At 47.0% G+C, this 12,937-nt stretch overlaps 1 protein-coding gene across 1 annotated transcript; it reads right to left on the bottom strand.

Moving 5' to 3' along the window:
- Positions 1 to 11,373: 11,373 nt before the first annotated feature.
- On the bottom strand, positions 11,374 to 12,591 carry LOC145627904 (uncharacterized). The gene has a single exon (XM_081680245.1). It carries the CDS (start codon positions 12,589 to 12,591, stop codon positions 11,374 to 11,376), a length of 1,218 nt encoding a protein of 405 aa, XP_081536371.1.
- Between the last annotated feature and the right edge of the window lie 346 nt (positions 12,592 to 12,937).

Raw genomic sequence — 12,937 nt, 5'->3', positions numbered from 1 at the left:
CAAAAAATCCCGGCTCCATGATTTGCTCCTGGGCTTTAGTAGATAGTGCCGGGAGAGGGCATTTACGTCCAAGAAGAGCCGGCTCAGTATTGTACCGGCGCAGTGTCCGGTTGTGTCTTAGGGTTGGAGAGGAAATCAAATAGAACTTGTCCTTCCACCCGGACCATTTGGACACTTTGTCCAAAGTCATCAAGTATTGGGGCAAGGTAGTCAGTGTATACCATGCCCCATGGCCACCTGGAGCCTTGCTCAAGTAGTGCATGTGAGCGAAGGCGGAGAAACTGGGGTTCAAGTTTTGGAATTCGCAGGCGGCGATGTAACTTAATATGTTCACCCACGAGTTAGGGGTGAGCTGCCAAACCCCCAGATCATACCCCTTGAGGATTTTCCTAATCCCGGGGTGGAGGGGGAACCGGAGGCCGACTTCTATAACCGCCTCATAGCAGATGAAGTAGTCATCTGCATGGTCAATGTCGTCCCCCCAAGCCATCACAGCATCAGCCGGAGGGACAATAACTTCCCAACCCCTTCCAAATGGATGTTTCTCTTTAAAGGACCTAAACCCGCTATTAAGAAGGGCAATGTTACTCGGCAGCATCCGGGTTCTTTTGGGGTTAGGATGGTCAGCAACTTTGGGCGGCTGCTGATAGTCAGCCGCAAAATCTCCCTGGTCAGAGCCGGAGGATTCCGCTCTTGATCCCTGGCCGGCTTCAGCGTCGCCGGCTTCATTTGAGGAGGTGGCTCCTTCGCCGACCACTTCTCTTACTCCAGAGCTCCCGGAGGTAGAGGGAGCCTCTTCGTCAGATCCGCTCTCCTCCCAATTCCTCGGATCCCCTTCCGGGAAAACCTCATCGGCTGGCACTCTCATGGTGCGCCGGTTTTTAGACCGCCTGGCCGTTTGTTTCGTTCTGGCCATTGTGTCCTGCACAGACACAGAGAGGGAGGAATTCGGAGATGAGCATATTGGTTCTGACAGTCCAGAAGAGGCACTCCCTGTTCTAGACTCAGCCGTTCCGGGGGATCGGCTGAGTGTCCTAGGCAGTGCCGAGTGGGTGGATTGGGAACTCATTTATATTTTCTATTTTTCTAAAAGAAGCCGGGCATACATGCGGAAAAAATGGTATGTAAATTGAAGGGGAGAAAAGCTAAAATGGTACAGGCGGTTACCTTGCTTTAACTCTAGAAAATCTGAAAACCGCTTCAGCCGGTGAACCGGGTGATGTACTGCTAACACTCGGAAGCTTGAAACTTGCTGTTATGCAGGCGGGAGCAGAGGAAACTCTCTCTAGAAATCTCTCTTTCTCTCTCTAAAAAGTCAATATGAACGTAAGGTGTGAAAAGGAAGGGGGGTAACTTTCTATTTATAGAAAGTAAAAGCGGGGGGAAAATTTTGATTTGAAATTCAAAATTTTACCCGTTACTGTTCACCTATGAAAGGTGGACACGTGTCACAGGCCCCACGTGACATGCACGTGCGACCTGTGAGGGGCAAATGTTTAGGGTATTTTTACCCTAGACACGTGGACCAATGAGAGGTTGCCACGTGTCAAGCTCAGGATGGCTCATGTGGCTCAACATCCTCTTGACACTTGGCGTCCTCAGATATGTTTCTGAAATGGCGGCTTTCAAAGGCCCAAACCCCTAGGAGCGCCGTAAAACGGCGCAGCCCACTAGAATCTAGGTCAAGTGACCTAGGTAGGGGCACATGTTCCAACGACCCTATAAATAGGGAGATATTATTTCCCCATTTTGGGGACACATTGAATCATTTATTACACCCACCTAAATTTCCGTTCTCTTTATTCCGTTTCAAGTTACTGACTTGATCGTTGGAGGCGGAGCTCCAACCACCCGGAGTCTCCGTTGTTTTGCAGGTACAGCTCAGCCGGATCAGACTTCGTGACGTAACTCTCCTAAGGGACAAAAACACCCAAAACATATATGGCATTCAAAAAACTGAAGCCTTACTTTTTGGCACATCCGGTGGTGATTTACACCGACCAGCCACTCAAGCGGCTAATGTCTACCTTGGATTCATCCGGGAGAATGTTGAAATGGGCTATTGAAATGCAAAGCCTTGAAATCACTTACGAACAAAGAAAGGCAGTGAAAGGTCAGACGTTTGCCGGCTTCATTGTTGAAATGACCCGTCCGGTGGCTTCGGATTATCTTGATCAGGTTTGGAAAGTGTACGTAGACGGGAGCTCTACAAAGAACGGTTGTGGTGCAGGCGTAATCTACGAGTCCCCTGAAGGGGACAGATTTGAGTATGCACTACGCTTCAAGTTTCAGGCCTCTAACAATGAGGCGAAATATGAAGCCCTGCTAGCTGGCATTCGCATGTGTAAGGCGGCAAGGGCCATGAAAATTGACGCCTACTCTGATTCCCAATTGGTTGTTAGCCAGTATGAGGGAATCTATGAGGCTACTCATCCGGCTATGATCATATATCTTCAGGCAGTCAAAGAAGAGGCCGGGGCACTTGAGGATTTCCTACTGAATCAAGTGCCTAGGTCGGAAAACAACCAGGCGGATGCATTGTCAAAACTGGCGTCTTCCGCCTGCCATGATACGCCTCGGTCAGTCTTTTGGGAAGTTCTTGAAAAGAGAAGCATCTATGAAGATCCCATTGGAGTTCTGGACCGAAGCTCTACCTGGATGGATGGCATTCGGGCTTATCTTTCAGACGGCACACTTCCTGATTCGTCACAGAAGGCAGCCGTCCTGAAGATGCGAGCTGCAAGTTTTGAGTTGAGAAACGGAGAACTCTTCAAGGCAGGGTTTCTTAAGCCCCTGTTGAAGTGTGTCACCCCAGAAAAGGGGAAGGAAGTTCTCGAAGACTTACACTCGGGATTCTGCGCCTCCCATATAGGCGGCAGGTCCCTAGCCGTCAGAGCCAGACGACATTACTTTTGGCCCACTCTTGAGGCAGACGCCAAGGAGTTGGTGAAGAAATGTGACAAGTGCCAAAAATTTGGCAAACTCATTCACCGTCCGGCTACTGATCTGACGGCCATCCACAGCCCAATCCCGTTTGCAAAATGGGGGATGGACATTCTAGGTCCTTACACGCCTGCTCCAGGCAGAAAGCGCTACATCTTGGTGGCTGTGGATTATTTCACCAAGTGGGTGGAGGCTGAGGCGGTTAAGAACATCAAGACCTCAGATGTAATTTCCTTCATCTGGAAGAGCATTATCACCCGGTATGGGGTACCTATGTCTATGGTGTTTTGGTCCTCAGTTTGAGACGCCTCAGCTAAAAACCTGGTTTTGAGATCAGGGATCTCAAGCTGTTTTGCATCCGTCGGCCGGCCCCAAGCAAATGGCCAAGTTGAAGCCTTCAACAAACTCATCTCAGACGGAATTAAGAAGAAAATAGAAAGAGCCGGTGGCTTGTGGGCAGAAGAGTTAATCCATGTCCTATGGTCCATCTGGACAACAGCAAAGGGGGCAACCGGTGAAACCCCATTTCTCATGGTTTACGGTGCTGAAGCCGTCTTGCCCATCGAACATTACGAGCCGACTCTCAGAGTCATGCTATATGATGAAGAGGCAAACTGGGAAGCAATGCGCCTGACATTGGATTCACTCCCAGAACGCAGGGGCAATGCCGCCTTGCGTCATGAGATTTACCGTCTGAGGATAACTAGAGCCTACAACAAAAAAGTACACAAGCGTCCCTTGAAAGTTGACGACTTAGTGTTACGAAAAATGGAGGCAACCGGTAGGGCCAATGAGCTGGGGAAGCTAATTCCAAATTGGGAAGGCTCCTACCGGATCTATGAAGAAGTGAGGGACGACACCTACCGCCTGGAAACTCCAGACGGCAGGCGCCTGCCTAGAACTTGGAATGTAGACAATCTGAAAAATTACTACTTCTGAGAATGTAAATTTTTTGTAAACAATGAGTCAATTAATGAGAAATCGGACTTTGTTTGCAAGCTAGTTTTGTTTTTCCGCCTGGGTAAATACTCAGATGGATTTGGTACTTATCTAACTAAGTTTGACACTTAGTAAAATTAAGTTTGACACTTAGTAAAATTTATAGCAGCTTAACCGCCTGGGTAATACTCACATGGATTCTTTATGTATTTTTACTAAGTTTGACTTAATAATTGTCTGTTCGCCTGGGTAATGACCCAGACGAATTTTTCTGTTTAACTAAGTTCGATACTTAGTATAATTCAATGACATTCGGCCAATACTCCGACTAAATACTAAGCACAAAAACGTTTAGTGGCTATACAACCGGTCTCAAACAAGACCAAAGGCTAAAATGGCCGGATGGTTGCTCATTTTATAAAATCGCCTGTCCCAACATGGACAAAGGCGTCCGGCGACACCCCTCCGAGTGCAATCGTCGCAGAGAACAGACTATTTGTCGGTTCTACGTACCCATGCAGACGGCAAAAATTGAACGACCGAATTGGTCAACTCATAGCCGTCTGACCAAAATGACCTGTGAAGAACGATAAAGTTACCAAATACCGGATGCCCTGAGGCATCAGTCGGTCACTGGCTGAAGTTCTCACTTAGGTTATTTATTCCAAAATTGCACTTTCTATCCCAATTGTGGCAAAAGTGTTGTTCAATGGCTATGAAATCTCTACCAAGAACGGACAAATGCTGTCTGGGTAGTGACTGGAACGCCTGTTGGTGTACGGTTGTGCACTTGGTTTGGGGCAATCACTACTGTGATTGATTGACTTACAAACATATCATGCTCTTTGCAGCATCAGACGTTTCCAAGTTAATCAACCAACTCCACTTGAAAGCAATCACACAGCCGTCCAGGGGCAAGGACAGCCAGGCTATTGATTAGTTAGGCAAAAAATCGCCGCATGCTTTTGATAAGTTAGGCAAAAATGAAAAATTAAAATTCGCAAAAATTGAAAATCAGACGCAAACGCAAAATGATCAAAACTGACTCAGTCGGTGCATTTCATAAAATTCCACCCAATCAAACGGTTGTAGTGGATCAAATGTTAACCGGACCCCGTCCGGGAGAAAAGAGAAATTGTTAATTAACCCGGCTCCATAGTCGGTAAATACAAAGATACTCAGCACGTAGGCCGGAAAAGTAAGTTTTGGCATACTGCCGCAGAAAAGAAAAAATAAAAACAAAGATTGGCATACTGCCGGTGAAAGATCACTTCTGGCCTGCAGGCGGTGCTTCCTGGTCCTCTTCCTCATCGTTTGAGGGAATCTCTTGTGCTTCACCAGGACCAGGTTGCTCGGGCGCTGGGGGCTCTTTGTTGGAGTTGACCTAGGCTTCAAAGGACCCAGGCTCTGGCTCGCCTCTGTCTCTCAAGTACACCACGTACTCGGCATAGTTGTGAGCCAATGCCCTGATGCTGTAATCCGCGTCTAGGTACAAGGCAGCCCAGGCGATCTTCATACGGGCGTCATTGTCAGCGTCACTCTCAGCAACTAGGCGGTTCTGCTCCGCCTCCAGGGTTGCTGCAAAGTTTATCTGAGCCTGAGCAGCCTCCTTCTCCAGCTTCTCAACCTTGGTCTTCAGGTTGGTGTTCTCTTCAGAAACACCCTGAAGTGTGCTAAGGTCGGCCTGGGCCTTCTTGAGCGTCTCATCAGCTTTCTTGGCGCTCTCATCCGCCTTCTTCTGGGCCTCCTCTGCCTTCTTCTGGGCCGTCTCAACATCACTCGCCCGCTGTTTAGCCGTCTCCAGATCCGCCTCCAGCTACTGGATTCTAGACGCCTGTGTCATTATGATTGCTTTAGTTTCAAGTTCATTTACGATAGTCGAGTGTAAAGCAATATTATCAGCGTCTATGGCGGACTTCTTGGCCCTTTTTACTTCTTCCCGTTTGCGGGAATAAGGACGTTTGAGCCCGTCCACCCGCAGCATAGCCTGCAAAAAAGCAAGCGGTATGAGTATTGCAGGCGGGATAAAACACTTGGAAAAAATAAGTTTGACAAGTTTCTTACCTCAGCCAGAAGGGATAGAATGCGTTCCAGATTGAACGTCTCTATCCCAGGGATGTTGTCTTTATCCCTCTTCCGGACGGCCTTAAGCATGGCCTTGGCATGCTTCTGAACGTCTCGCCAGCGAGGAGATTGATCTGCACCACAATCAATACGTGATGAGTGCAAAACTAAGGCAACACCTATTTGTTACCGACCGTCTGAAGATGACGTCTGTTGGGAGTGGGGTTTCACTCGCAAAGGCCACCCCAGCTCAAGCGGGGATTCAAAAGGGTTCTTACCTTCAAAGCCAGCCAAGCGGGAACCGCTTGCAGGCGTGGTGAACCCCTCGATCGCTGTTACGGGGTTGACGAGGTCGAGGCCCAGGCTGTCGCCTACCCTCTCGTTTCGCCCCGCTATCTGTATTTGTTGATTCCCGGCTGAGGCGCCAGGAGTTGAGGCGGAGGTAGATTTTTTGGTTTTGTTGAGAAGGGCGGGGGTTTCCTCCCTAGCCCGTTTGAGATTTTTCTCAAACGTCTTTCCACCTCTCATCCCTGTGAAAATCAACAAGTAAAAGTTAGCATTTGAAGGAAATAATCTTTGTGGACAATTAAGAAAGGGTAAGATGTTTTTTACCTTGGCCTTGAGTGCGGCCGCCGCTTTCTCTGCAAGATCCTTGCGGATGGCTGTAGAGGACCGCTTGGGAGTCTTCTCCGTCTGCAGCATGTTTAATGCTTCATCTGCAAAAAAGAGAGATTGGTCAATATCATAAATCAATTCCGATACAAAAATACTACAGACGGATATAAACTCAGGCGCATACGTTTGGTAAACACACTCGTCCCTGAACCAGGCGCTCTTGGGGATCCAGTTCTTGGGGACTTTTATTGTTTCCCCGGTTGACAAGGTCGCGTCTGTGAGGCCGAAAAAGTCTGCCTCAATGATCTTGTCAAAATCTTCCTCTGGGATCCGGGGAAGAGCGCACTTCCGGCCCATCAAGTCGGGCTTCTTATTGTACTGACGGAATTCATAATTCTCCCGTCTGCTGGGAGCTGACATCAGGTAGAACCTGTGCTTCCAGCCGTCGAATTTCGAGACCTTGTCCAAGGTCATCATGTATTGAGGATGCGTGGTTAGAGTGTACCACGCCCTCCAGCCGCCTAGGCTTCTGCTAAGATAATGCATACTAGCAAAAGCCTCCCAGCCGGGGTTAAGCCCCTGGAACTCGCAGGCGGCAACATACCCCAGAATGTTTGTCCAAGAGCTGGGGGTGAGTTGCCAGACTCCGAGGCCGTAGCCTCTCAATATTGCCTTCACCGCCTGGTGAAGGGGGAAGCGAAGACCAGCCTTGAACGCCACCTCATAACAGCCGAAATAGATGTTGGCGTTCTCTTGATCATCCTCCCAGGCGATGGTGCCATTCTCAGGCGGCACTCGGATTCTATACCCATCTCCTAACGGGTGCATTTGCGTAAAATTCTTTAAGTTATCCTCCATTTGGATCCGGTCCTTGGAGAAGACGTGGATGTTAAAGGGATCGTCCTTCTCGTTCCACTTCTTCCTTTCTTCCTCCTCGCTATCCTCAAGCGGGGGTAAATCGTCGCTGCTCTCAGAGGTAGAGGCGGAGTTGACGCTCTCCGTCTCCTCCTCATTTTTGGTCAAAGGGGCTGAGACGGCCTCATCGTTGCCTTGGTCGCACGCACTCTTCCCGAAAGGAATCAGCGGGAGTTGAAGGGGCGCGCGGAGGGGATCTCTCCAGAGCCATCTGGTCTCCCTGACCAGACGTTTCTCCCTCAGGCGTTTGGCTGCCTGAGCCTTTGCTTCTGTAATTTGGATCAGTTGACGTCTGCATAGTCCGAGCCATTGTGTTCTGCACAGACACATAAATGGTCGAAATCCAAGGCAAAGGGTGGTCCCAACACCCCGAGACGACACTCCCAGTCCTAGACTCAGCCGTCCCAGGTGACCGGCTGGACTCTAACCTAGGCTGTGCCGTGTGTGTTGGTGATGCATCCATTTATTACAAGAAATATGTACAAGCGGTGAAACAAGGAAAAGAGCTGAGAGAGGCAGAGACGGTACCTTTGGATTTGATATCTGAAAACGGACGGGTCCGGCTGGGTTGATGGAGTACGAGCTTCCTTGCTTGCGCCTGACTCAAACGGATGACTTCTGCTCTCTCAAAGTTCTCTCTAGAAAATTTTTGTAAACGTACAAAATTATGAGGGTAAACGACTATATATAGAGGGTAAATACGGGGGCATTTCCGTAATTTACTCGAAAGGTGAACGATTACTTCTTTATGGTAAAATTACCGCCAATCGGAGAGTGACACATGTCACAGATGCCACGTGGCGTGCCACGTCACATCTGTGAGGGGCAAATGTTTAGGGTAATTTTACCCCGTCACGTGGTCCAACCAGAGGACGACACGTGTCAGCTTCAGGTTGGCCCAACATGGACCAATAAATTCCTGACGCGTGTCATTCCAGAAATTAAGGGAAAGAAAAGGCGGCCTTCAGGCCCAAATCCAGAGAAAGCCGCAAAGCGGCGCAGCCCACCAATGATTAGGCTTCAGTGACCTAATCAGGGGCACCATTCCCAAAGACCCTATAAATAGGTAAATGTCCCTCTTTTTAAGGGCACGTTTTACCATTTATTACAAACAGTCCCTGTGATAGAGACGCCTGAGCTTGGAATCCGAGCAGATACCCACCTAAATTTCCGCATCTTTTCCTTTCTCTACAAGTTACTAATTTTTGCGTCGGAGGCGGAGCACCACCCAACCGGTGTCTTCGTTTGTCTTGCAAGTACAGCTCCCGTCGGATCAGTATTCGTTTGTCACATTCGATCCAGATGGATTTGTAACCCAATCTTCTTGCCAATCTCAACGCATATAAAACAGCCATCGCTTCTATGTATTCCGGTTGTGAGCCATAGACTCTCTTTGTGGCAGCACATACGATATCACCCTCAGCATTACGCCCAACTACCCCAAGACTTGCAATCCCCGAATTAGGAACATAAGCATCCGTGTTAAACTTAACACACCCAGGGGAAGGAGGAAGCCACCTATCACGACTAGTAATGCTAGCCTGCCCAACAACCCGCACTATAACCTTACTTGCGTAAGAGTTATAGTCCTTCACTAATTTACAGAAACCCGCAGCAAGCAACACGAAGTTGGGTCTCTCGTCTTCAAAAAGTAGAAGATTCCTACATCTCTATGAGGCCCACATTAGCACAACCATCGAACAAAGCACCTCAGGTGTGTATTTGCGCATAAGCCACTCCCATCAAACCACAAAAGAATCATTTGGTGCATCCACCAAATTCGCCTTTAGATCACTATGTTCCCATATCTCTTTGGCAGCCACACATTCAAAGAGAGTATGTATGATAGACTCCTCCATAGCCCCACAAATCTGGCACGAGCTCTCGTTCACAATGTGGCGATAATGGAGTCTAGCTTTGACAGCCAGATTCCCCTTCACGGCGCTCCAAATAAAGTGTTGGAGTTTTGGAGGGCCACGGATCTTCCAAACTGAGTTCCAGACATCTTCACCAATATTATCAGGCTCCCCCTCCACACTGCCCATCTTCGCCAGCCAATAGCCCGAACGAACGACATAAATCCCAGATTTTGTCCCACCCCAATACCTCCTATCTGCACACATATTTGTTGGCAGGGGGGTAGCAATAATTGCATTACACCATTCCATGCCCACTATATTCTCAATCTTAGCCGCATCCCATCCACTTTTATCATCATACATCAAGTCACACACCTTCCTACTACCCACCCCATCCACCAATAGAGGAATTTTGCACGGTTTACCATTGACTAGCAGCCACGAGTCAACCCAAATGTCAATATCTGATCCATTCCCTACTCTCCACACCAACCCATCTCTCAACAAACCCTTCGCTCCCCACATACTCCGCCAGGAGAAGCTAGGATCAAAACCCCTATTTGCTTCAATAATCGACGAATTCTTAAAGTATTTCGCCTTCAAAATTTTATGGAGCAAAGTTGACTCATTAGTGTATAGCCGCCATAGTTGCTTAGCTAGGAGAGCTTGGTTGAAGCACTTCAAATCTCTAAAGTTCATGCCCCCCTTTGCCTTCGGTAAACAAAGTTTATCCCAATTTTCCCAGTGCATTTTCTTCACATCTTCCCTCGATCCCCACCAAAACTTACACAAAAGAGAATGTATTTCTTCAATTAATCCGTCCGGAACTTTGAATATGCTCTTCATGTATGTTGGAATAGCTTGAGCCACGGCCTTAATGAGAACTTCCTTACTCGGTCTCGATATCAACCTCTCTTTCCACCCATTCACCTTTTTCCAAATCCTTTCTTTCAAGCAGGTAAAAATAGCCTTTTTGGACTTACCAATTATCGTTGGTAATCCCAAATATTTTTCATGTCTTTCCACCTCTCTAACACCAAGAGCCTCAATAATCAAATTCCTCCTTTCCGCCGAAACACATTTACTAAAAGCCACCTCTGTCTTATCTAAATTGACTTTCTGACCAGACGCTCTTTCATACACTCTGATAATATCAGCAATCTTCGAGCATTCCTGCAGAGTAGCTTTAGAAAAAAGTATACTGTCATCGGCAAAAAATAAATGAGAGACCCTTGGAGCGACTCTGCAAATTTTTACCCCATGGATTTTTTTCTCCCTAGCCGCTTTCGAAATCAGACCTGAGAAAGCATCAACACACAACAAAAATAGATACGGGGAGATAGGGTCCCCCTGCCTTAGGCCTCTGGAAGGAATAACCTTCCCAGTTATGTCCCCGTTCACCTTAAAAGAGAAAGAGACACTCGAAATACATTTCATGACCCTCTCAATCCATCTTACCCCAAAACCCATTTTTTCCATAACCTTCTCCAGAAAAACCCATTCAACCCTATCGTATGCTTTACTCATATCTAACTTCAGCGCCACCGAACCATGTCTACCCTCCCCTCTTCTTTTCATATAATGGAAGATCTCAAAAGCAATTAGTGCATTGTCAGTAATCAAACGACCCGGAACAAAAGCACTCTAATTGACTGATATAATATCATTCGACAAAGGTTTCAATTTATTCGCCAAAGTTTTAGATATTATTTTATAAATCACATTGCAACAACTAATCGATCTATACTCAGTCAAAAATTTCGGATCATTGCATTTTGGTTTGAGGACAATGCAAGTCCGATTAATTTCAGAAATATCAACAGAACCACGCCACCAATTTTTGACAAGAGTAATAATATCAAGACCAACAATATGCCAGAATTTCTGAAAGAATAGAGCATGCATACCATCAGTGCCCGGTGCTTTATTCGGATGCATTTGAAAAAGCACTTCTTTAATTTCATCTGCACTCGGCTCCAACTCAAGGGCAACACTCATCTCGTCAGTCACAAAATTATCGATACCCTCAAGTGCCTCCTCAAACCCCGATGGCTGACCCGAAGAAAACAGGTGCATCCGCAACCATCCCTTTCACACGATTGTCATCCGAAACCCAATTACCATCGTGATCCGTCAGCCCCACAATCCGATTCTTCTTACGTCTCTGGCTGGCCTTGCGGTGAAAATATGCAGTGTTCTTATCACCATCGCGCATTTCATTAGCTCGAGACCTTGCATACCAATAGCTCTCCTCAAGCCTTCGAAGCTCACCCATCTCCCCGAAGATTCTTTCACAATTCGCCAACATGGAGGCGTCAATATGACCCGCTTGTTCAGCTCGCAACTCCTCTTCCAGTTTCTTTAATTTTTTCTTGGTGTCACCAAAAGCCTTCGACGCCCATTTTTTCAGATCACTCGCACAATGTGCTATCCTTATATGAGGAGCTAGGCCCTCACTATTTTTCCACGAACTCGACACTACATTGTTGCAATCATCCCTGGAAAACCACATGCTCTCAAAACAAAACAACTTCCCTTTCCTACCCCTTTCATAATAATTGATGTTGTCAAGCAAAATAGGGGAGTGATCCGACTCCTCCCTCACCAAGTGTTGCACAGTATAATTCGGAAATAACTCACACCAAGCATCATCACCAAGGAACCTATCGAGTCGTTCTCTCACAATAGTATCCACCGTTTTCCCCCTTTGCCAAGTAAAAATACTACCCTTGTACCCCAAAGCTTTCAAGCCACAATCATCAATAGCTCCCCGGAAAGCATCCATCAAAGACTCACGCCTAACCACACCTCCCTCCTTTTCTCTCATGCTAACGGTTTCATTGAAATCACCAAACATGATACAAGGCAAAGAACAATCATTTTTGAGGTTTCTCATCATGTCCCACGTCTTATGTTTATTTTCCGACTCGGGCCAACCATAGATACCGATAGCTCTCCACCAAGGTACCCCATCCAACTTACAAATATCCACCGCAAAATGGTGAGTAGAATAGGACACCGTATTAACACATACACTCCTCCACCAAAACCCAATGCCCCCCAATCTTCCATTACTACTAATGCAAATACCACTATCAAAACCACAACGTCTTTTAATTCTTTCCAACTTACTGTCCCCAATCATAGTCTCCATCAAGAACACTACATCCGGCCTCTCTCTCCAACACAAATCTCGGAGAGTCCTCTCCGCCCAAGGGTTGCCAATTCCTTGAGCATTCCAGCTTAATATTTTCATTGCCCTTCAAGGGAGTGGTCTCTACCACCTCCCTCTACTTGGATGTTGTAGACACCCATTTGTGTCTCCCCAAAACCAAACCCAGTGATGAGTACCTTTCACGTTGAATCGTGATCGAATGAAGTGAAAGTATGGAAAGTCTAGTGTTGCGGAAAGTTTTAATTTCTTTTCTCTTCTCTCTGTTTTTGAAAACTTATTTTAAGAAAACAGCCAATCCAATTTGGTTGGTCCATGATATGGGTCCAATAGTAGTGTAGTTGGATGGGGCTTGCAAAGAGCTTTCGAACGATATATTATAAGCCCAATTCCGATGAATATTGAGGAAATTATGGCCAATTTACTAAAT

Source organism: Chenopodium album, chromosome 4 (genome assembly GCF_948465745.1).
Source record: "Chenopodium album chromosome 4, dcCheAlbu1.1, whole genome shotgun sequence".
In the NCBI taxonomy this organism is placed as follows: Eukaryota; Viridiplantae; Streptophyta; class Magnoliopsida; order Caryophyllales; family Amaranthaceae; genus Chenopodium; species Chenopodium album.
This window is presented reverse-complemented; position numbering and strand designations above follow the sequence as displayed.